The 24,180-nt window shown below is 37.1% G+C and overlaps 1 protein-coding gene across 1 annotated transcript in view; it reads left to right on the top strand.

Moving 5' to 3' along the window:
• The window catches only part of GEK1 (D-aminoacyl-tRNA deacylase), a 245,223-nt gene that overhangs the window by 73,113 nt on the left and 147,930 nt on the right, over positions 1-24,180 (top strand). Inside the window, exon 4 of the mRNA XM_089822632.1 lies at positions 42-105. Within this exon, the coding sequence (XP_089678758.1) occupies positions 42-105 (64 nt within the window). The remainder of the gene's footprint in view (positions 1-41; positions 106-24,180) is intronic.

The following is a 24,180-nucleotide window of genomic DNA, read 5'->3' on the forward strand; positions in this document are numbered from 1 at the left end:
TATTTTTTCTTACAATTAATGTTGAATATTTCTTCTTGTAGATCACACTTGAGGCCACTCATCATGGACCTGTAGTCAGTAAGCCAACAATGTTTGTAGAGATTGGTGAGTTTGTCATTTATCATTTGCATATGAATATTGTTCCTGAACATTTACATTGTGTACTATGCAATAATTCTGTGCCTTCGAACCTTGATGATAATGCCGTATTTTTGTTTGGAAAATTTTCTAAATATTTAGGTAGGAAATTACCAGTAATTTGTCTTTGAACTAGGATTGCATATAATTTTAGGAAATATGCCCATTTCCACTTAATTTTATCTAATTTAGGAGCAAAAAAGTAGAGTAAAGATGAATGAAACTATAGGTCACACTCTGTTATTTTATTTTTCTTTTAAAAAAATGAAATCTCTACTTTTCTATGTACTGTGGATCTAACATAGATGTGACTCTTTCTTGGAAATTTTGCATTCCATAAAAGTTTTTTTATATATTTCAGCTGTTTGAGTTTAGTGGAAGAATTCAGTAGTGAAAGAGGAAGATAGGCATTCTTGACAAAGATTGACCTATGAAGATTGTAATCAGTTTTGATGAATGATGCAATCATATCATATGAAACATACAAACATGCAACATGAATAGGAAAAACAGTTAGGATGAATGAAGGTTTATGTTTTACATTATTCCTGTAAGGAATGGAATATATGCTAATGTGATAGGGGAAGTTGGGGTGATAGTTATTGATATACTTAATTCATTGCGATTGGGTCATTGATCATCATTATCAAAAGACATGATCAATCAGCTAGGTGGCATATGTCCTATTTAACTTTCCCTTTGATCAACACATAAATAATTTATTCATTGATTCATTTTTAATTTTAACTATCAGATTATATATTCTATTTTCTTTTAACTATGGTGCAAGTGGTATTAAAGTTAACTACCTTGTGATTTGTGTTTGTAGGACTGTTGTTGGCCAATGGTGCTGGTTTGGATTTGGCAGTTTGCCAATAATTTAATATATAAATATAAGGTTTATTAGCAATACATAAATAATGAATGCTGTGAATACTAAAGAAATAAGAATGAGAAAATTAGCTGCGATTATTGAAGATGGTTTAAGAATATGAAGCAGTTGCACATTTATAAAAGAGTTGATGGTTACAAAAGATTTCAAGTATAACAAATGGTGGTTAAACGCTTATTAAAGAGATCATTTACCATAGCAATAACTAATAATAGCCTAATATACTTCAATATCCTCTTCAATGATATTATCAGAAACAACATCAAGTTTCTCATAATTTGAGAGTATCAAGAGTTGAAGTTGTTAAATTAATAGATTGCTTCTAAGATGCCAAGAATGTAGAGAAATATTTGAACAAGCAACTTTCAAGTCAGTTGTGACTTGAATAAGATTTGAAAAAAGAGAATAAACTGCTTGGCTACTGAATTATTACTTTGTTTTTTTGTCTTTTGAGGCATTAAAATAATATTGTGTGAATACAAAATTCGTATTGTTGTGGAGTTCAAGCTTCTTACTATCGCTTCCTTCTTTTCTTTCTGCAACATTTTATTTTGAAGCAGCATGCTTTGGCCATCTATTGGCACGATGTGTGTTTTGGCTGCAACGTTTCTTTTTGTTCAACATAATCCCCACTTGAGTGCCACATGCCCTTTGCATGCTAACCACTATTTCCTGTTATTGAGGGGCCCAAAAATCTCTTAAGTAGGACACGTGGGTGCTTTGCAGACATTTGAAGGAGTTCAATTTTCTATGGGGAGCAAAGCCCTACTTGAGTGTCATGTGTCCCTTCTTTTGCTAAATAAAGTTCTTCTACCGGTGGGCCCTAATGCTTTTCGAACATAACACTCAGATGTCTTGCAGGCATTTGTGGAGCTCCAATTTTGGTTCGATGGAAGCTTCCGCGCTAGTGTGCCACATGTTCTTGTTGCAACCGCATGCTTCCATGCATCCACCCCCACAGGCTTGTTGCTTCTTTCAATTTAGTGCAGTTCTCTTAAAACTGTTGCATTGTTTGCAGAAGGGTGGTAGTTGAGCATAATGATAGAGGATTCAAATTTGTAACAGAGCAAGGGCTAGTTGCTTTGCAGAGCCAGTCATGGAGATCTCAACTCCTCAAGCCGTGCAGAAATGAACACGTGGCACACTATCTGATTTGTTTTTTGTTAGGGTTTTTAGGTCATTGCTTTCTAGCTGCTATATATTGTTGAGTCTTTTTAATTTGAGAGGATATACTCTGTTGATATAGGATTATTGAAGGACTTTCGGCTCTTATGTAGAGAAATGTTTTTTGCAAGCCTCAAAATTGTAATGGTTATTTGAAACAAAAAAATATATAATCGTGCTACTAGCCCTTTGTTCTTTCAAGATTCATTGCTTCATGAATGTTTTTTGTGCTATTTTCTGACTTCAGCATGCATATTTGATTCTTGCTGGATAGTTTATGCTATGAGCTTCTCCGTTTTGTGATTATCATTGTGTGGTTTCGCTTTATGTCTCATGCCGGAATGGTTATTTGTAGATTTGTGGTTGTTTCCTAGTCCGTATTTGATCTAGGGGTTGCCCTGATATTTTATTTTGTGAAATAGCTTGTGCATTTTAAAGTGTTCCAAAAGCTTGGTGTTTCCCCTTAAGTAGTACATTGGCATACTTCTTTCCCTTTTCCCTCTATCGAATGAAGAGCCAGTTTCTAAAACCCTAAAGGTTGCTTAATGAAAATCCCATAAGGTCTCACATTCATTAAGCTTCCCATAGTCTATTTACCTTAAAGCAATTTCAGGTGTCAACAATAATATTTCGTTATAATGGTCAAATAAGTTGTTCTGACAGGCTTTGGGAATATTTTTAGACTTTAAGTTGCCATATGCTTTTCATAGTTCTTTATCTTATGCTCTTATCGAATAAATTTCTTTATCTTATGCTCTTAGCGAATAAATTGTTTGTAACTCTTTTTTAAGGATGTTTTCATTCCTTTGTCAATATCAAATATGCTATTATTTTTGGTAGCTTCTGTAAAATAAACCTAGGAGTCTAAACAATTGAAGATATATATATATAATTAATATCATGTTAGATATAATAAACAAATATATATGTGTGTGTTGGGAGAAATTAATATAATAATGGTTCATGGAAAATATATATATATATATATAAATTATAATTGCCATTATATTAATTACATTATAATGAATAGACATGTCTTATGAAGGGACATGCCTCTTCTTGGCTCATTTTCAATATAAATACAAGAGATCGCTGCCTTTGGAAAACACATACTTTATAGGCAGTGTTATTACATCAGCAGCAATCCTAAACTAAACATGGTATCAGAGCCAGGGTGCAAATGTAAGAAAATGTTCAAATACATTGTATAAGAAACAACAACTATTGAAGCTTTCATATTTTTGCATTCAATGTTGTGGGAGTTGGTGGTGATGTTTTATCAAATGTGAAGTTGTTGGGTTTCTTGAACGCATAATATCGCACTTGGAGGGGACTACAATTTATGCTATTGGCTGGGATTGAGCAAAGTTTTTATTACATTCAAACTTGGTTGCACTGTGGGAAAGGTAGCCACAATGCTGCAATGTCATATTTTTTTCCATGAGTAGGTACTGCATGGGTATTCTAGATAGTTGGGTTTGAGAGACAATTGTCTTTTCTTAGATGTATCCACATTTGGGAAGCATAAACACTTCCTTGTGCTTGGTGTTGATATTACAGGGAAACATGGGTGAAGTTGTTGGTATCATTCAGTATCAATGTTGCATTCTACTCCAAAGTGGTCGTTGAAGATCCATAGTCAGGTTTGTTGAAGTTGATGAAAGCTCAACCCCACAGCTCCCAAGAATCACCTACATGCAAACACCTGTCACAAAAGAAAAAGATGAGAGGAGGCAAGTGTTTGCTCTGAAAACATGCAAATTGTATTCGCAGATAAAGAAAAGATAATGAATTACAAAGAGATCAATTCTTATAAAAGGAGATCAAAACCCAAAAAGGGTAACCTAATAAGTTACAAAGGGTAACCTAAAAGGTAAAAGCTATTTAATAATTACTAATTAATTATTAAGTAGAGAATGCAAAAAGCTCATAAAGCGAAATCTTAAGAAGGGAGAAAAAGGTAATTTAATTAATGAAATTAAATTAACTTTTTTCTCTAACACTCCCCCTTAAGATGAGCAGCAATGCAGTTACAAACAATGCAGAAGGAGCAAGGAAACTACAATGCAATGCTGAAAGCAAACTTGGGTCTTGGCAACAAGCCTTGATGAGGTATCCAATCACAACAAAATCTCTATGAAATGGAGAAATAGAGAAAACCCAATGGGAAAAACTCTACTCTAAAAAGAGATAGCTGAAAACCTAGAGAAGGACTGCAAGAATTGTTCTAGAAGATAGGAACAAGAGGAATCATGAAGAAAACCACTGAAGCATGTAGAAGCTGCAAACTTTGTCAAAAAGAAACTGTTGATCTGTAGAACTTCCTTTGAAATAGAACCTGACCAGGTAGAGAAGATTGTAATCTGCATCGAATCAGGAGCCAAACAAAGGCAAACAATTGAACTCAAAAATATAGATGACATGAAACACCAAAACTTGAAGAGCTGATCAATCGAACCAAGGAAGCATGAGAAACAACAGAAGAAACACCCTAATGCAGACAAGGGTGAAGTGACAGGCAACTGTGAAAGTGGGCCAATATCTCCTGCAAAATAGAAAGAACTAAGAACATTGAGAGTGAGGAAGAGGTACAGACACCTATAAAGGCACGCGTCATCGACACATTGTGGGGCTAATGTCGTGGAAGGGACAGTCACTTGAAAAAGGAAGAGGGCACTAAAAGGCAAACAACTATCTCCCAATAGCACTTTATAATGTAGTGCGAGTACAATAAGTCACAATGATGAAAAAATCCCAAAAATGCAAGGAGAGACACTTTATCTCAATGCGTTTGCATAAATATGCTTACAAATGATATTAGCAATGATCAGAAAGGGCAAAGAGCTAATACAACAGATAGTACAACCCAAAAGAAGAGATCCCATGCTATGAAAACGATCCCCGGACCTGAAACATCCGACATATCCACCATAGTGCAATAAAGCAAAAAAAAATGATAGAAAGAGCATGGAGCAGAATCTGGAAGAAAAATCAGCATTTCTAAAAAGAGGATTGAACCAGCTTTCCAAAAATATAACGTTTTCGGAAAACGGAGGTGGATCACTCAAGATATGCCCTCCGGAGTGAAAACTAAGCACCCGGCTTTGACTGCCCAAACAAGAAACCAAACTACATCAAAACCAAAAAAAATCCCGATCCATTGTCTTTGTCTTGAAACCAGCTTTCTGATGCTTCTTTTGGATTGAAAAAATACGTCCGTATGCTCAAGTTACGGGAAAAAAACTGACAGGGACCCCGTATGAGCAAGAAAAAGATTTAATTAAAAAAAAGAAAAAAAGTTGAAGTTAATGAAAGCTCAACCCCACAACTCCCAAGAATCACTTGCATGCAAACACTTGTCACAGAAGAAAAAGACGAGAGGAGGCAAGTGTTTGCTCTGAAAACATGCAAATTGTATTCTCATGTAAAGAAAAGATAATGAATTACAAAGAGATCAATCCTTATAAAAGGGGATCGAAACTTGAAAAGGGTAACCTAATAAGTTACAAAGGGTAACCTAAAAGGTAAAATCTATTTAATAATTACTAATTAATTATTAAATAGAGAATGGAAAAAGTGCATAAAGAGAAATCTTAAGAAGCGAGAAAAGGTAATTTAACTAATGAAATTAAATTAACCTTTTTTTCTAACAGGGTTATTACAAATAGTCTCCACATTATATCAACTCCAAATCAGCATAATGATGTGCGACATAATACAATGAAGGACTTTGACTGTGTGGAGGTGGATAGCTATTAGTAGTTGGGAATCTCTACTTTATACTTGTTGATATGTCTTTCTCTATTCCTCCAATATTGGGTGATGAAATGCTGAGTTGACAATAATTTGTTGAGCCCTACTTATTCCTTTGCTATTGAATAGTGTGCACTATGTCTTAATGTGCATGTTGACTGGTCCAAATGGTTTAAGATTAATTGTCTAAAAAAGGTTTTTTTTTGTCATGAATGACTCTTCCGTTTGACAACTGAACAAGGGTTGAAAACCATTATTTTTGTGCTGTGTATGCCACCATGGTTCTATAAAAGATGTGAATGACATCAAATTCTAGGAGAAGAAGCCAAATAGTGCGTTTCAAATGCGTGAGAGGTGGGGGCAAAGAAAATTCTTAGTACAAGGGAAGAAATGTTCATGCTAATGAACATGGACTTATGAAGGAAAATCTATTTGGTTCTATTGCGAGGACAAAGTTAGGAAGTTGTCCTAACTTCAATCCTTATCTAAAATTGTACGTGGATCCACCAGGGTCATTGAAGGATGTCTAGGAGTTGAATATAACAATCTAAGAAGGCATTTTTGATTTAATGTATATGGATCTTCATTGAAGCAATAAGGATGTGCAGATAAGTATTCATTATCTTAGAGTATTTCATTTGTCTACTCGCTCTAGTCTCTCTCTTATTTTCATTTCTATACATACTATAGGAGCTATTTGCCTTGATCTTTCCTTTCTCTCTAAGAATGTTTTGCAGGAAAAGGATTATTGATATAAGATTTAGAGGGAGTTTGACACTTCATCAAATGCAACATTGGACAAGGAGCTCAAAAGATTGATATTTAGAGGGAGTCTGACAATCCATGTGCGTGATTGCATGATTTTTAATGGGCTTGCCCCTTGTGTACATCATGAGGAAGTGGTGACTTCCAAATGATTATCACTTGTATTTGTTAAAGTTATTCGAAGGTGATGATCTTACAATAACTTAATTTTCTATTAATGGATATCTTCTGATGTCTAAGCAGATCATGATAGATTATATCTTGCACGGTCGATTAAGTTCCTTAAACAAACCATGAATGTTTCTATGATAAGTATCATTGAGGATACGTGTACACATACCTTATGAACATTTTTTGAGTACTTGGTGAATGTCATGCAACTTGATGTCCAGGAGGCCATTACTCAAAGTACTTGGTGAATATCATGTGAATTGATATTGAGGAGGCCATTACTTAGAGTACTTGGTGAATATCTTGCAACTTGATGTTCAAAAGGCCATTACTTAGATATTTGGTGAATATCATGCGACTTTATATTCTCAGGTCATTGCTCGAAGTACTTGGTGAACATCATGCGACTTGATATTCTAAGGCCACTACTCCTAATATCATGAGATGATATCTAATTGTATCTTCTGATCAAAGATATTCTTAAACATGCCATACTTGATATTACACTGAGGTAATATCAAATTTATGTGTTTATCCACTCTAGGGAAGAGGGAGTGTTATAGCTTTAGTTGGATAAACCTGTGTCTAAACTATTGAAGATATATATATATATATATATATAATTTATATCATGTGAGATATAATAAACAAATATATATATTGAGAGAAATTAATATAATAATGGTTCATGGAAATTACATATATATATAATTATAAAGTTATAATTGTCATTATATTAATCACATAATAATGAATACGCATGTCCTACAAGGGGACATGTCTGTTGGCTCATTTTCAATATAAATACAAGAGATCGTTGCCTTTGGAAAACAAACTCTTTATAGGTAGTGCTATTACATTTGCAGTGATCCTAAACTCAATATCTTGCTAATCATTCTCTGTGTCATTACTTTTCGAAATTTGTGGTTGTGCTTTTGATTGTGGAAGTTCATCGTTGCATACACCTAAAATGAAATAATATTTCTCGTGTCTTTGATGCACCATAAATGAACGGTGTGAAGTTAAAGTGACTCAACCCCTGGTTGGAGAGACCTCAAAGAGATCAATCCAGTTGTGCAACAAGAGTAAACACAACAAAAACAACAAGTATTTTGGAGGGAACAAAGTGAGATCAACATTCATTCACAAAAAATCAGATGTACAAAGGTTCGGCAATTGGCTTTCTGTAATGTCCCCTTTTTTAGCCATTTACCTCTAATGCGTCATTAGCCTTTTCCATCATGGTCTCATGGGCGAACTATGTCTTGCTGGGGGTAAGTATGAGTTTTGACATGGACATCTTCACTTTTAGGCAGGTTAGAGTCAAGGTAGCAAGGATTTTTGATACTTACTCTTTATAGTAAGTCAACTTGGGTCTGTATTTCTAGGTTTGTAGTAATGGACTTTGAATGTATTGTCGAGGTCTTTCCGGCAAGCTATTATACACGGCTTTCTAAGTTTGACAAGATATTTATTTTAATGTTTGAAGATGAAATTGTTTTAATAAATTCACTTTATCTTAGAAAGTTATATAATTCTATAAGTGGAAAAAGGACAATTAAAAGGGTAAAGAGCATAAAAATGAAGAGACAAGCAAGGGAATATGAAGAGTCATCTTGTTGTGCTTAAATGGAGAATAGGGAGCTCATTTTCAATTGGCTTGGTATATTATTTTGGTTCTGGTTTCTGAGTTTCTCTTGGAGAAACATTGGGAGAGCTTACAAGTTTCTATTCAGACCCGAGGACAAATTTTTTTAGGTCATTTCTAGTGGATTGGATGCATACCCAATTCATCATTGCAGTGGATTTGAAACGAAGTTCACGTTGAGCTTCTTACAGGTTCTTTCTTAGTGTATCCAGTCTGACTGTAATACTGTATTTAAGATTGGATTTTGGATATCTGGTTATTGTATCTATGATTATTATAATAGAATAACTTGGGCATTTAAATCTGGAAATTTTGTGGTTATTTTCTGTTTTAAATCTGAGAATTGTTGCATGAAATCTTTTGTTTAAATATTAGAAATTGTGTTGAAGAATTTGGTTAAATATTCCAGCGGGGAGGGGGGGATATTCTAGTGGTATCAGCAATTAAACCTACTATCCTATTGGGTTGATTCAGTGTTTTGGATTTGTGAACAAATGGGCAAGAGTATTGCAAACTCTGAAATATTCAACATTGTTACTCATACTTTATTTGGGGTTTGATTAATATAACTATTTTGAAATCATCAAACATAGTATTCAGGAGCAGACTATTGCCGTGAATGTTATTGTTTCAGGAGTTTGACATTCTTTGAATATAAACAAAAGACTTTGGCTTTAATATATCGAGCCTTTGTTTGTTTGCACTAGGTTTTAATCAACACAGGGTGAATATTAAGTCTTGATTTTGTTTTGCTGTCGAATTATTGCAGGAATTATATAATTAATTCACTTGCCATGAATAAATATCGGGCTACCAAATATTAATATCACTTGGCTATCGGGCTTTAATAATATTTTGGGGCTTTCATTATTTTTGCCTAGTGACTAAATATATTTTGGGCTTTGTGGAATATAAGATTGCAGATAAATGTTGCAAGGAATATTAATATAGAGGCATTATGGAACTTATGAAGTTTGGAAATAAATAAGCATGTCTATGAAATATTGTCTAAGGCTTAACAATGTCAAAAGGGGCGAGTATTATATTAGCCTAATGTTTGATATATTGTGATGCAAATATTCATTGGTGGACAATATTCTACTTATATTAGCAGATGATTGAATTTTGGCGTGCCTAAAAGTTTATCTGAAAGGCTATATTAAGTGCAGAGGAGATTATCAGAGTTATGCCATGGAAGTGTGTGTTGGCAAAAACATTTAAAAAAAAAAAAATGCAGTCCTTAAGTTTGGTGAGGAAATATTTGTAAAACCAAATATTTGCTGGTAAACATTAAATTTTGATGTATCCCTTGAGTGGAAATTGCCATGGATACTATAGCTGGGAACATATTTGATTTTGTTGTGTGGAGTCAGATGATTGCTGAGCTTTATTAGTTGAAATGAGAATGTTGAGTATATCTTTCAAAGTGCATTCGGGTTGAACAGATGGCCTTCAATTGTAACATGGAAGCTGGAAATAACACATCAACAGTTAAATCGATTCTTTCTAAGCAACACTGTGGGCAGACTTAGGTTCTGGACCAAGTTTGATTACTGTGCATGCTCAATAATAATTGTGGACTGTGTATTCATATTTGCAGAATTACATCCAGGGGGACCTGTTAGTTCTTTGTATTTGCCCAGAATTACTGCCTAATTTTTCTAAGGCTTCAATCTAGTTGTGAATTAATATATGATGATTTGGGCGTTCTATTGGCAAGTATTGTGATTTTTGGTCCATGTGATAAATTTGAACATTTTGTGACAAAAGCTACATGCGATACCTCTTCTTGGAATTATTTTGCAGTTGTCATTTTTGTTACTCAATTGGGAAGAAGTGTTTGTGTCGGGAATATTTCTGACACCTTCCAGGTAGCGGTTAGAGCAAAAAGGATACCCAGTATTGTTGATTTGTGAGGGGGAATAATTCACATGGAAATTATCATGCAGTTGACTAAAGTTAGTATGGAAAACTGATAATGCAAACTGAATTCATCCCTACTAGGTATGCGTGAGTTTAAGGAAGCAATGATTCTTTTGTGTGATTGTTGCATGAAGGGTATTCCTAGCTATGTATGAGAGTCCATGCTGAGGGTTACTGAAGAATAATGCTCTTCTACCTCATTTTCCAAACTAATGATCAATTGATACTATGCACTTTAGACTGTGAATCATTACATGGAATGCTGGAATATGCTAAATCTAAACAATAACCATACAAGTTCAAGAAATTTGTAGCAGTACAAGGGGGGTTTCTGAGTTTAAATGAAGGCTGGAATGTTAACCGGAACTTTATGGTTGGATATCATGAGTCTATATGCTGAAACTTAATTGTCAATAGAAAATTGCATCTTGATTTGAGTATTGTTACTAAATTCTTACATTTGAAAATTTAGTCCTAAAAGATTGCAAAAATGTATTCACACAAGGTACATATTCCTTATTTCTACATTTAGTTATCTACTGCAAATTATGTTTCATTATGTGCAAAAATATAAAACCAAAATATCCTTTGTATTAATCATTAATGAGATGTACAATTGATTTTTACAACTGATGAGGCAAATGAACATGCTGAATGTAGACATTCTCCCACACAAGGCTGTGAAAGTAACCTACTGCTGATACAGCCTAGTTCATGCAAGTGTAAAACAGCATAAAAGAAGAAATAGAATAAGGTTCATAGGTAACCAGTCATTTCGTGGTAATGACTGGTTATGTTGCTTTGGCTCCGTTGTGTCGTCCTGTCAGCTGCTTCCAGTTCTCCAGTTGTGTCTTGCAGGAAGAAAGAGAGATGTATTAGATCCAATGGATCTAAGCAATGTCAGTATTTGCCTCATCTCAAACATACAGGTCTTATTCCATGATCATGTTTCACACTTGCATAAAATGGAAGAAATAACAGCAGGGGAGATTTGTGCTGAAACTACAATGATTAGCATCAATATTGATAAGAAATCAATGCACAAGGGAATGTCTTCAGAACAACAATATTCACCAAATGAGTTTCTTAAGAATAGTAAAATGCATAAAGAAGGCTATTTTGCTGTATAGTAAAGAGATTGGGAATCATGTGAGTACAGATGCAATATATGTAAGCTTTCTGAGCATCAAGGAGAAAAGCATCAAGTAATGCTTTTCCATTTGAAATAAAGAGAATGAAATTATCATCTTTTTCAAGCAGAGGAGCAATTATCAAAGCATGATCTCTTTAGAATTATCTTCATTAGGAGCATTGTGAAAATGGAACAGAGAATGTAAGAAAATGAAGCTTTGGATTCACCTCAAAGTTTGATAAAAGGAGATCCAATGAAGAATGTACAAGCAAACATAGCAGTTCAGCATACACTCAGTTTTGAAATAAAAACTTGCAAAAGGAAAGAATAGAAAACAAATGATCTCCTACCTAGGTTTCATGAACAAATTGATCAATGGTTAAGGAAATGGAAGGCTTTTGAACATGTCAATGACACAGAATGTGATAAGAGTGTTACAGATATGATAGTGGACAAACTAGTAGAGTACATACAATACAGTAATATTTTGACAAGCAATGAAGACATTGAGACTCTACTTTCCAAATTGGTGATGCTAAAGAACATGGATGAGAAATCTATTGAGGAAACTTGAAAGATCCCTGATGGATCTCTGCTGCAAATCTGCTGTAGATTTATTTTATTTTTGTTTTTTCCTGTTTATTAATGTTTTCTTGTAGAACTAGACGGAAATGTAGAAGAGTTTGTTTGTTTTTGTGTTTTTGATGATTATTCCACGTAGAAATGAGAAGTAGCAAATGGCAAGAAAAGAGTCTGAAAATAAATAACAATATGCAGTAAAGTCAGAGTTGATACAAATCGTACTAGGCAGATCTCTGAATTATAGAGCCAAATAAAAGATCCAGTACATTTCCTCTAACAATGACGCCACAACTGGCTGATGAAAATGGGCTGATAAGATGCAAGAATCTGCTGCTGAGTAACCGATTTTTCTATGTATCCAAGTGCTGCAAATGACAGAGTATGACTGCAAGTACGGCTGCAAGAAATGGCAGTGTACGGCTGCTAGAATTCACCTCCCATACGCCAAAGAACATGCCCAACAAAACAAACTGTAGGCCCAAGCTGAAGTGGCGTCTACCTTCCTCCTGAATACTGTTGAAACTACTGACAAACCAATACCCAATGCTGCTGAGGGTTACGTCCCAGCCAGCAATTACCCTGGGGTTTGTGTCCCAGAATGCAAATCGCTCGAGCAGAGAAAATTTGAAAAGAAGTGTTTGAAAAATATGCATAATCATGAGAAACGGCGCCCATCTCCTTATAACCCCTTGCAAAGCAATTCGAACCCTAAAGTGACCCCCAATTAGCGTGGGCTATAAAAATGAATTAAATCTTATTTTAAAGTGACCATGTCACTAGAAAATGAACTTTTCCACCATAGTAATAAATCCGCTCACCGAATTGCCCTGAGACCAAAGAGGAAGATTTAGAGAATTTCAAGACCTTTCCAACGAGCTATCATAACATGGGATACACATCTAGATGAGGCCAAAATTCCCTTATTACTCCAAAATGGCTATTAACTTAGCCTTATTTAAATATTAAACGCTAACTTAGGAAATATTAAAAATATAACCCAAATAGCCACAAACTGCCCAACTGACATCAGAAACCATAAAATCATCCTGTCACCTGTCTGTGACTGAAGTCGGAAATCAAGGATCCACTGGCAGTCTCATCCCTAAAATCTAGGGATGCTCCTAAAATTTAGGAAACAAGCCATATCCCTCTGAAACTGAACCCAAAGGGTCATCTCATGGAAACCTAGCCCCGGGCATGATTATTCCTCCTAAAAAGTAGGAATGAACCCCATAAATGTAGGAACTGCCTCCTAAAAACAAGGAACGTCATCCAACTGATCAATACCCACCAGAAAACCAAGTCCCCAACACTGAATAACCATACTGTGTCTCTATCTAGCCCTGTCAGCCTACAAGACCCCATAATAAGCTGACTCACATGTCTCTGTTAGACTGAGCTAGAGTGGGGACATGACAGTCCTCCCCTCTCGGAGATGCTTGCCCACAAGCAACTGTAATGTAGGATGCTGTAAAATGCTCTCACCCTCCCAGGTGGCATCCTCTATGGGAAGATCTCTCTGTCGAACCAAATACTCTCGAATCACCCGGCTTCTCAGCCGCTGTTCCCTCACCTCAAGAATCTCATCAGGGACCAAAATAAATTTACCTTCCTCATCCATAGGAGGTAATTCGGGTGAAACTATAATATGCTGTCCAAGGGCCTTTTTCAGGCAAGATACATGAAATACATTATGAACTTTGCTGCCATGTGGTAACTCAACCTCATATGCAACCTCTCCCACTCGCCTGAGTATCCTGTATGGACCATAAAAACGTGGTTTGAGCTTCTCAGCTCCCCCCCTTTTTAGGGTGTTCTGCCGATATGGTTGTAAACACAGAAAGACCATATCATCCACCTCAAATGCCCTCTCAATCCTGTGCCTGTCAGCGTACATCTTTTGCTGATTTTGGGCCTACTGCAAATTCTCCTTAAGAGATCTTATGACATCCTGGTTCTCTTGTAACCAATCCTGAGCCAAGGGAACTCTACTGTCACCAAATTCCAAATCAGTGAAAGATAATGCCTCATATCCATAGAGAGCTTTGAAAGGCGTCATGCCAATGGACATATGATGCGTAGTATTATAACAATACTCGCCCAAATGCAGCCAACGCACCCATGCTTTTTGCTGCCCTGACACATAGTTACGCAAATATCCCTCAACCCATTTGTTAACTATTTCTGTTTGCCCATCCGTTTGAGGGTGGTAACTAGTACTAGGTGTTAACAGAGTACCAGCTAGTGTAAAAAGTTCCTGCCAGAAGGAACTCATGAATCTGCTGTCCCTATCACTCACAATGGTCTTGGGAAGACCATGAAGTCTAAACACCTCCCTGAAGAACAACTCAGCCACTTGCGATGCTGTAAAATCTAATGCAATGGGAAAAAAGTGGGCATACTTCGTTAGCCTATCCACAACAACATAGATGCAATCTTTCCCCTGAACCCGAGGAAGACTTGTAATGAAATCTATGGAGATCCCTGTCCACTTCTGTTCCGGTATAGGCAAGGGTTGCAATAATCCCGCTGGGTAGGTATGCTCTGACTTGTTCTGCTGACAAGTCATACACTCACGGACATGGCGTAAAACATCATCTTTGAGACCCTTCCAAGAGAATCTCTCACGTACCGCCCTGTAAGTCTAACCATATCCTGGGTGTCCGGCTGTAGGAATATCATGGAGAGCATGCAAAATTTGTTCCTTCAACTGAGAACCCGGAACAAGGTAAACCCTGTCTTTATAGTAGATAATATCATCTACCACACTGTATCTGTCATCCACTATCAATCCCTCCATAATCTCACAAGCATGTTGATCTTTGGAGTATTCAACTAAAAGTTGAGCCTTCTAATCTGCTGAAATCTCGCTCAATGAACATAGGGCAGCCAATGAAGGTTTCCTAGAGAGTGCATCAGCCACAGTATTATTCTTCCCCTTTATGAATTCGATATCAAAGTTATAAGCCTGAATTTTGCTAACCCATTTTTGTTGTCGATCATTGAGCTCTGTTTGATTGAGGAAATACTTCAGATTGTTATGGTCTGTTCTCACCACAAATTTACTGCCAACAAGATACTGTCTGAACTTGGCTAACGCATGCATAATAGCCAACATTTCCTTATCATAGGTAGAGTACAACTTTTCATTGTTTTGCAACTTCTAGCTCTCATAGGCAATGGGGTGTCTATTCTGCATCAACACCGCTCCTATACCCAAGCCCGACGCATCACACTCCAGGACAAATGGCTGCGAGAAATCAGGTAGTGCCAAAACGAGGCAAGTACTCATAACCTCCTTGAGTCTATCAAAGACCCCCTGTGCTTGTTCTGTCCATCTGAACGATCCTTTCTTTGTGAGATCTATCAAAGGTGCTACCAGTTGTGAGAAACCCTTCACAAATCTTCTATAATAAGCACACAATCCAAGGAACCCTCGTAACTCAGTAATGTTCCGAGGGACAGGCCAATTCTGAATCGTCTGAATCTTCTCTTCATGCACCTTCACCCCCTCAGCACTGATCACATGACCCAAATATAACACCTCCCCCAATCCAAACTCACATTTGGAAAGCTTAGCAAATAGAGACTGACTCTCCATTATGCTAAGTACCTCCCTGGGTCCACCATCTGACGCTGCCCTCAAAATCACCTTCTGCCCGCCAGAAAGAAACTCTAACTACATACAGTGGTGATCAATAATGTAACACCCAATACCCTGTAACCACTACATGCCCAAAACCACATCATAATCTTCTATGGGAAGCACATAGAAGTCATCAGTCAAAGTATAATCTCCCATCTGAATACTAAGCTGTGGAATCCGCTTGGTACAACCCAAAATGGCACCATCAGCCACCTTCACTCCAAAACCACCAAACTCCTCATACTGTAAGCCACGCCTCTCAACTAATTTTTTATCAATAAAGTTATGCGTAGCACCTGTGTCTACCAAACTGGTGATCCGCTTACCCTTAAGTGTACCTTTCAACTGAAAGGCATGAAACTTAGGATAACTGGAGAGGGTAGCCATAGCTACTTTAGCTGATGCCACAGGCTCAGCGGTGTCTAACTCCAACTGTGTCGGAAAATGCTCAACATCCTCTGTATTATCCTCAATATCAGTATCAGGAACCTCCTCATCTCCTAACTCAAAAGTCACCTCAATCAAATGAACCTTTCCTTTACCCATGCAACGGTGTCCTGGTTCCCATGGTTCTTTGCAGGAAAAACACAACTTTTTCCTCCTCAATTCATTCCTCGTCTCCTGATTCATCCAAGGAGTTTAAGATGAGGTTCCTCCTTTGTTCTGTGTTGTATTGGCCTTCTGTGCAGGCCTTGAATCTCTAAATGGTTTCTTATCTGCCTGATAAGAAGTGGGAATAGTATCCAATCTCAATGTCACATCAATAGCCTCCTTAAGAGTAGCTGGTTGGAAAGCACGTACCAATCCTTTTAGTCTATCCTGCAAACGCTCAATGAACAACATCACACTACGTTTCTGGGGCATATCCGGTACCATAACTGCAATATGCTGGAACTCATTAATATAGGCTTCTACATGACCAGTTTGTTTAAGGTGAGCCAACTCCCTGTAATAAAGTTTTGTATCCTTACGGTCAAATCGTGCAATGAGTCGCTCGGTGAACTCAGCATAGGAGTGAACTAAGGCGTGATCCTAGGTGACCAATCCATGGTGCCACCAATCATAGGCAATCCCCTCTAAATGCAATACAACAAACTGAATAGCCTCACGCTCAGGCATGGGCCTCAATGAAAGGTATATGTCCAGCTTGTGGACCCAAGCTCGTGCACTAGTGTCTCTTGAGCCATTATATGGGACCAATGTAATCTTCCCAGTAGCTCTATTGAGGTCATAATTCTGCTGCTGTTGTGGTAGTCTATTACCACGATCTCCCCTGAACCTGGTTGTATCTCTACGCTGTGCACAATACTGGGAAGAGGGAAGACATCCCTAACCTCAGGAGGTAGAGCTCTCCACTCAGCTGTGGCCGTCAAAACTGACTCCTGAAACCCCACTTCTGGTGGTTCCACCTGCGCTGGCCATTCACCTGGTATGAATTGGGGAAGCAATGGCCTATTCGTAGTAGGTGTATAATGCCGATGCCTCCTACTGGAATGAAGGGAGCTCCCAACTGAAGAATGGGACTGATGGCTGCACTGACTACCAGCCACTGAAACTGATCTACTTTGCCTGCCTCTGTGTCCACCCATCTCCAAACACTCCAAGGTATCCTGTAACCTGTCTAGAGCCTGAGCGATCCTGGGCTGAGTAGTGAATAGGGTCTGCACCATCTCTCTTTCTTCTGCCTCTGTAGGCATGCCGTCGCCAGCAACACCCTGTGCCTCACCCATAGCTGGTATCTGTGCGTCTCTGGCGGCCTCTGCTTGCCACTGGTTTCTCCTGCGCTCGTAGAATCTGTGTATTTCTCCACTAGGATGCATAGATTTGTATTCAATCCACCAACTAGTGACTACCCAGATGCGGAAATGATTTATCAAAAACTTTTATCCAATACCCAGATGCCAAAATTTGTTGTGACAATTTCTCACAAACCCTACAGGCTGGCAGGATGTAAGCTCTGATACCACTGAAAGATCCCTGATGGATATCTGCTGCAAATCTGCTGTAGATTTATTTTAATTTTTGTTTTTTCCTGTTTATTAATGTTTTCTTGTAGAACTAGACGGAAATGCAGAAGAGTTTGTTTGTTTTTGTGTTTTTGATGATTATTCCACGTAGAAATGAGAAGTAGCAAATGGCAAGAAAAGAGTCTGAAAATAAATAACAATATGCAGTAAAGTTAGAGTTGATACAAATCATACCAAGCAGATCTCTGAATTATAGAGCCAAATAAAAGATCCAGTACATTTCCTCTAAAAATGATGCCACAAGTGGCTGATGAAAACGGGCTAATAAGATGCAAGAATCTGCTGCTGAGTAACCGATTTTTCTATGTATCCAAGTGCTGCAAATGACAGAGTACGGCTGCAAGAAATGGCAGTGTACGGCTGCTAGAATTCACCTCCCATACACCAAAGAACATGCCCAACAAAACAAACTGTAGGCCCAAGCTGAAGTGGCGTCTACCTTCCTCCTGAATACTGTTGAAACTACTGACAAACCAATACCCAATGCTGCTGAGGGTTACGTCCCAGCCAGCAATTACCCTGGGGTTTGCGTCCCAGAATGCAAATCGCTCAAGCAGAGCAAATCTGAAAAGTAGTGTTTGAAAAATATGCATAATCATGAGAAATGGCGCCCATCTCCTTATAACCCCTTGCAAAGCAATTCGAACCCTAAAGTGACCCCCAATTAGCGTGGGCTATAAAAATGAATTAAATCTTATTTTAAAGTGACCATGTCACTAGAAAATGACCTTTTCCACCATAGTAATAAATCCGCTCACCGAATTGTCCTGAGACCAAAGAGGAAGATTTAGAGAATTTCAAGACCTTTCCAACGAGCTATCATAACATGGGATACGCATCCAAATGAGGCCAAAATTCCCTTATTACTCCAAAATGGCTATTAACTTAGCCTTATTTAAATATTAAACGCTAACTTAGGAAATATTAAAAATATAACCCAAATAGCCACAAACTACCCAATTGACATCACAAACCATAAAATCATCTTGTCACCTGTCTGTGACTCAAGTCGGAAATCAAGGATCCACTTGTAGTCTCATCCCTAAAATCTAGCGATGCTCCTAAAATTTAGGAAACAAGCCCTATCCCTTTAAAACTGAACCGAAAGGGTCATCTCATGGAAACCTAGCCCTGGGCATGATCATACCTCCTAAAAAGTAGGAATGAACCCCATAAATGTAGGAACTGCCTCCTAAAAACAAGGAACGTTACCCAACTGATCAATACCCACCAGAAAACCAAGTCCCCAACATTGAATAACCATACTGGGTCTCTATCTAGCCCTGTCAGCCTACAAGACCCCATAATAAGCTGACTCACATGTCTCTGTTAGACTGAGCTAGAGTGGGGACATGACAAAACTATGAGCATGGTGCAACAACCATTTCAATTGCAAGCTACAGTGTTCCAATTTTAAAAGGTGGAGGGAGGAAGCTTGTATTTTTGTGGAAAATAATGCTTTATTTCTAAAAGACCTAATCTGTAGATCTACTTCGGCATAGAAACCATCTTCATCAAGTGATCATACAGAAAAGCAAAATGATGTTTGAACTGCAGGAATATAATCAAGATTGTAAAGCAACAAACATATTCCAGCTTCAAGATGATAGCAATAGATGCAAGGGAAAGAAAGGTCATTTCTGCAAGAAAGTAACAAATACATAAGATACACATCAGATTTCATGTTCAAACAACAAAAGTTCACCAATGAGGGCATGTGAATAACAAATGAGCAGATTTATTCCACGTAAATGCCAAAAATGCTGTGGAAAAGATTCTAGATTCAAGTAAATCAAATGACCCATTGCATAAAATGAATGATTCATGTATTAAAAGAAAAGGAGCTATGTAATAAATAGAGGAGCACGTTCCATCAGGAGGAAAATAAACCTGTAGGTTCATCAATGAAAGCAACTTACAACTAAAGCTCAAAAACCTATGTCTTTTCCAGATTGGTGGCCAAAATAGCAGTATAAACCCAGTTTGGTTTCACAGGTTTCAGGTTGTGTAGAGAATATGTAATGTGTTCTTTATTGTGAAAGATTCATTTTCCTTTTTTGAACAAATAGGCATTTCAACCTTTCTTCAAAATACTTATGTGAATGCATGTGAAAGGCAAGTTGTATGAGTTTAATCATTGTTTTGTGGTTTTCAAGTGTTAAAAGTCTTTTTGAAAATCGCAGATTCGAACTTTAGGTGCATCACCATAGGTTTACTTTTGTTTTCCGTTATCTTTTTATCCCTTTCCCTCATAGGTTTTCAAGTTTTAAGTGAAACATCTTATAGGAACTGACCTAGAAACTAGAGTTCTCACTTCAATTGCATGTCCCATGTTGAAGTGATTCCCATGTTATACTAGAATTACTTAACCTTTTCAGTTCAGTATTAGGTGCAAATTCTAGTACTTAACAAGTATTAAACAGACTATTGCCTGGGAAGTATGCTAGTGTTAACAATTGCTCATAAAGTTAATTATTGAAGCATCATTCACAGAATGTAGGAATAAGTCAGTCTTAAGGTTCTTGCAGGATAAATATTTTAAAGATATCATTTTCTGCACATCTTACTCTTGGTTTTCACTTTTCTCCATAGGGGTGTTCAATCGAGATAAAATTGGCAAACAATATTTTAGGACAGCAAACATGTTTAAACAACTACCAAAATTTATTGTTGAGGACAAGCAACAAGTCCTTGAAGAAAAGCTCTACAACGTAGAAAGGAAACTTGCAGAATTGCCTTAATCAACGTATGAGTTGCTTCGCAATTTGAGAGCCATAGAGAGTTGTTTGTCCACAATAGAACAACTGGGTTTTGAAAGTAAGCAAGTGAACATTCTTCTTGCTGTAATTCCTTTGGTCAAACCAGTGTTGTTGAGACATCCTAATAGAGAGGTAAGACTTGCAGTTAGTGTATTGTTCATATTATGAGGACGCTACGTGATCCGTACAACTGGGAAGTGATGAAATAGGTATTCTAATTGATTGTAGAAAGTTTTCAAGGATTGAGTGATATCCATAATCCATCATTTGGTAAGGTAGTCCAAATTTTAGAACCAGTTGCAAGACTTAGAGCTGGTGTGATTATGTTAGACCTTGATTTCGAAGACTTAATTTTTGGGATGTTCCATCAGTTTTTGATTGCCATTAAAAGGGAGCACAAGAGGAAAGTTCTAACTTTTATGCAGTCTATTATGTCTTTGATCATTGAAGAAAGTATTGATTCACAACATTTCTTATCCACAATACTGGCTGATTGAAACAAAAACATTTTACCTCTTTTGATGCTTGCAGCTTGGTTACCAATGTCATCAAACAATGTGAGCAAAAATTGAAACCATTTTTAACAAGGGACAAGATTGAGGGAGGAAGGACAGAAGATTTGTTTTATCCTATATAGGGATATGAAAAGAAAGTCAAAACTTGGTCATATGGGCAGCTTAGCAAGGATGAAGCTGATGGTATTCTAAGGAACTACAAGGCTGAAAAATACACAACTATGGATCAACTACTTGGGGATTCAAAGGAGTTTCCATGCATTATGACATCACATCTGTTGGTTGATGACTATAGGATTGATGAAGCATCTTTCTGATCAGCTATTTGTGTAGCAACAATAGACAGTAAGCATAAGGATATTCACTCTTATAATGGTAATACTTTGAGCCAACATAATGTTAATTGGATGAAGCATAATAACTTACTTTTTGAGATGGAAGTTGATTGGATATTTGAGAATCCCATATTTGAGTTGGATGATGGAACACCTCTTAAATTTGATCAAGAGTCCTAGGTTGATACTGATTGCAACCACGAGGTGGTAGCTTTCTTACATTTGATTGAGGGACATAATGATAATTATAAATCAGCCTTGGATAGAGAGTTGGCTAACAATATGTCCAAGGAGCATCTACGGAGAAATGATAGTGCATATGAGTACGCATTGTTTTGTTCTTCTCCTCATTTATTTAGTGCCTATGGCTACTCTACCATCACATATGTTGAGCAAGATGATAGCACTGGGGTGGAGTCTACTCAATGTGGGATGGTTGAGTTTGGTATACGTGATGGCAATATTTTTTCACACAAGTAGGTGCATTGTATGACTCCTTGTGTAGGGAGACAGTTACAAAATCCGAGTGTTGATTCGGGATTCCCAAAGAAGTTGATTAGTGCATCATTTTACAACCGCATTGTATGAGATGCATTTGGTTCTCCATTCATCCCACTTACAAAGTACTTTCTTTTCCGATTATTGCATAGGTGTGGGATGGGTGGTAGGTTTGTCACACTTCCCTTCATGAAGGATGAAGCCACATCCAGTTTGCTTCTTCAATATAGTTATAGGTTCAAGATACAGTATTGTGGTAGTTGGATAGTTTAGACATTCTACCTTTTTTTGAGGTATGAAGTGGCAAGATATTCCAGACAACTGGGAAGGTGGATGACCTATTTGTGTATGGGACCCTAGAGGATCAATCATATTGTTAGTATGTTTTAGGGAGCTAGTTGGCGTAGTATTGAGCTCCCACCTTTATTTGACTCTAGCGGTGCTTGTGATCTTAGTTGGAGTGAGATTCTCAGTTGGATTGAGGAGTTTTCCATATATGATAGCAACACTTGGTAGTTTGAGAGGATAGATTATGCACATGGAATGATCTAAGGATCCTGGTACTAGTATGGTTGGTGCATTGTTGTGGGGAATTACCAAGCAACTTCACAATTCTAGACATGTTATTAGAGTGGTGCAACGGTTTGGTGGAGCAACTTACTTGAGATTGATATGGGATCTAGGCATTTTGGTTACAGTATGCGGATATCGATTGTTTGAGGGCAAGCAATCTTTGGGAAGGGAGGATTGTAATGTCCCCTTTTTCTAGTCATTTACTTCTGGTGCGTCGTTAGCCTTTTCCATCATGGTCTTGTGGGCTAACCAAATATTGTTGGGGGTCAGTATGAGTTTTGACATTGGCATCTTTAACTTCAGGTAACTCGGAGTCGAGATAGCAGGGGTTCTTAATACTTACTCTTTATAGTAAGCCAACTAGGGTATGTATTTCCAAGTTTGCAGGATTGGACTTTGAGCATCTTGCTAAGAGCTTTCCGGCAAGCTATTATACATGACATTCTGAGTTCGGCATGATTTTATTTTAATGTCTAAAGATTAAATTGTTTTTAAAAATTTAATAGAGGAATTCATAAGTCACTTTATCTTATAAAGTTATATTATTCTCTAATGTGAGAAAAGGACAATTAAAAGAGAAAAGACAATAAAAATGAAGAGACAAGCAAGGGAATATGAAAGAGTCATCTTGTTGTACTTAAAAGGAGAATAGGGAGCTCATTTATAGTAGGCTTGGTTTATTATTTTTGTTTTGTTTTTTGAGTTTCTCTTGGAGAAACATTGGGAGAGCTTATAGCTTTCTATTCAAACTTGAGGATGGTAACTTTCAGGCCATTCCTAGTGGATTGGACGTAAACCTGATCCATCATTGAAGTGGACTCAAAATGGAGTTCACGCTGAGCTTCTTGCAGGTTCTTTCTTAGTGTTTCCAATCTGAGTGTAATATTGTATATAAAATTGGATTTTGGATATATGGTTATTGTATTGCTTTTTATTATAAGATAATAACTTGAGCATTTAAATCTGAAAATTTTGGGGTTATTTGCTAATTTACATATTAGAATTGTTGCATGAAATCTTTTGTTTAAATTTTGGAAATTGTGTTGAAGCATTTGATTAAATATTCCCAGTGGGGATATTTTACCTTCTTAAATGCCAGACTCATACATGCCTGCTTTCTTACAATCTTTGGTTGGACAGCTTAGATCCAATTCTAGAAAAATGATTTTTTTTATTCAGGAATCGGTCACCCTCAAGATACATTACTTTACAATATATAGGCACTACAACATGCAAGTCAGCCTCAAGATCCAAAACATTCCCCAAGAACAAGAAACGTGTTACAACGAATAGGCCTGGTTTCAAATAATAAGGAACACGTTACATAAACCGTTTGAAAGCTTGTGGTTCTAGATTTAGGTCCTCACATAATCCAAGAATATTGTTGAATGTGTCATTGAAGATCATTGATTGTAGATTTCCATTGCAAGTTCAAAATCCACCAATGGTTTTGAAAACTAGCAAGAACACGCTATCCGAGAGAGAATGAACCATAACTCGAACAACAAAGATCCAAACAAGTTGTGAACTTTGGAATAGGAACCAGGCTAGGTCTAGATCATACGTCAAACATCGCAAGTGCTAACTCAAACAAAACAATGATCACTGAAACGATGAATAGACTGAAATAAATTGTCAAACTAGAAACAAAATATTTTT

The sequence above is a fragment of the Cupressus sempervirens genome, chromosome 3 (assembly GCF_028749045.1).
Source record: "Cupressus sempervirens isolate cs-2001-9-10 chromosome 3, ASM2874904v1, whole genome shotgun sequence".
In the NCBI taxonomy this organism is placed as follows: Eukaryota; Viridiplantae; Streptophyta; class Pinopsida; order Cupressales; family Cupressaceae; genus Cupressus; species Cupressus sempervirens.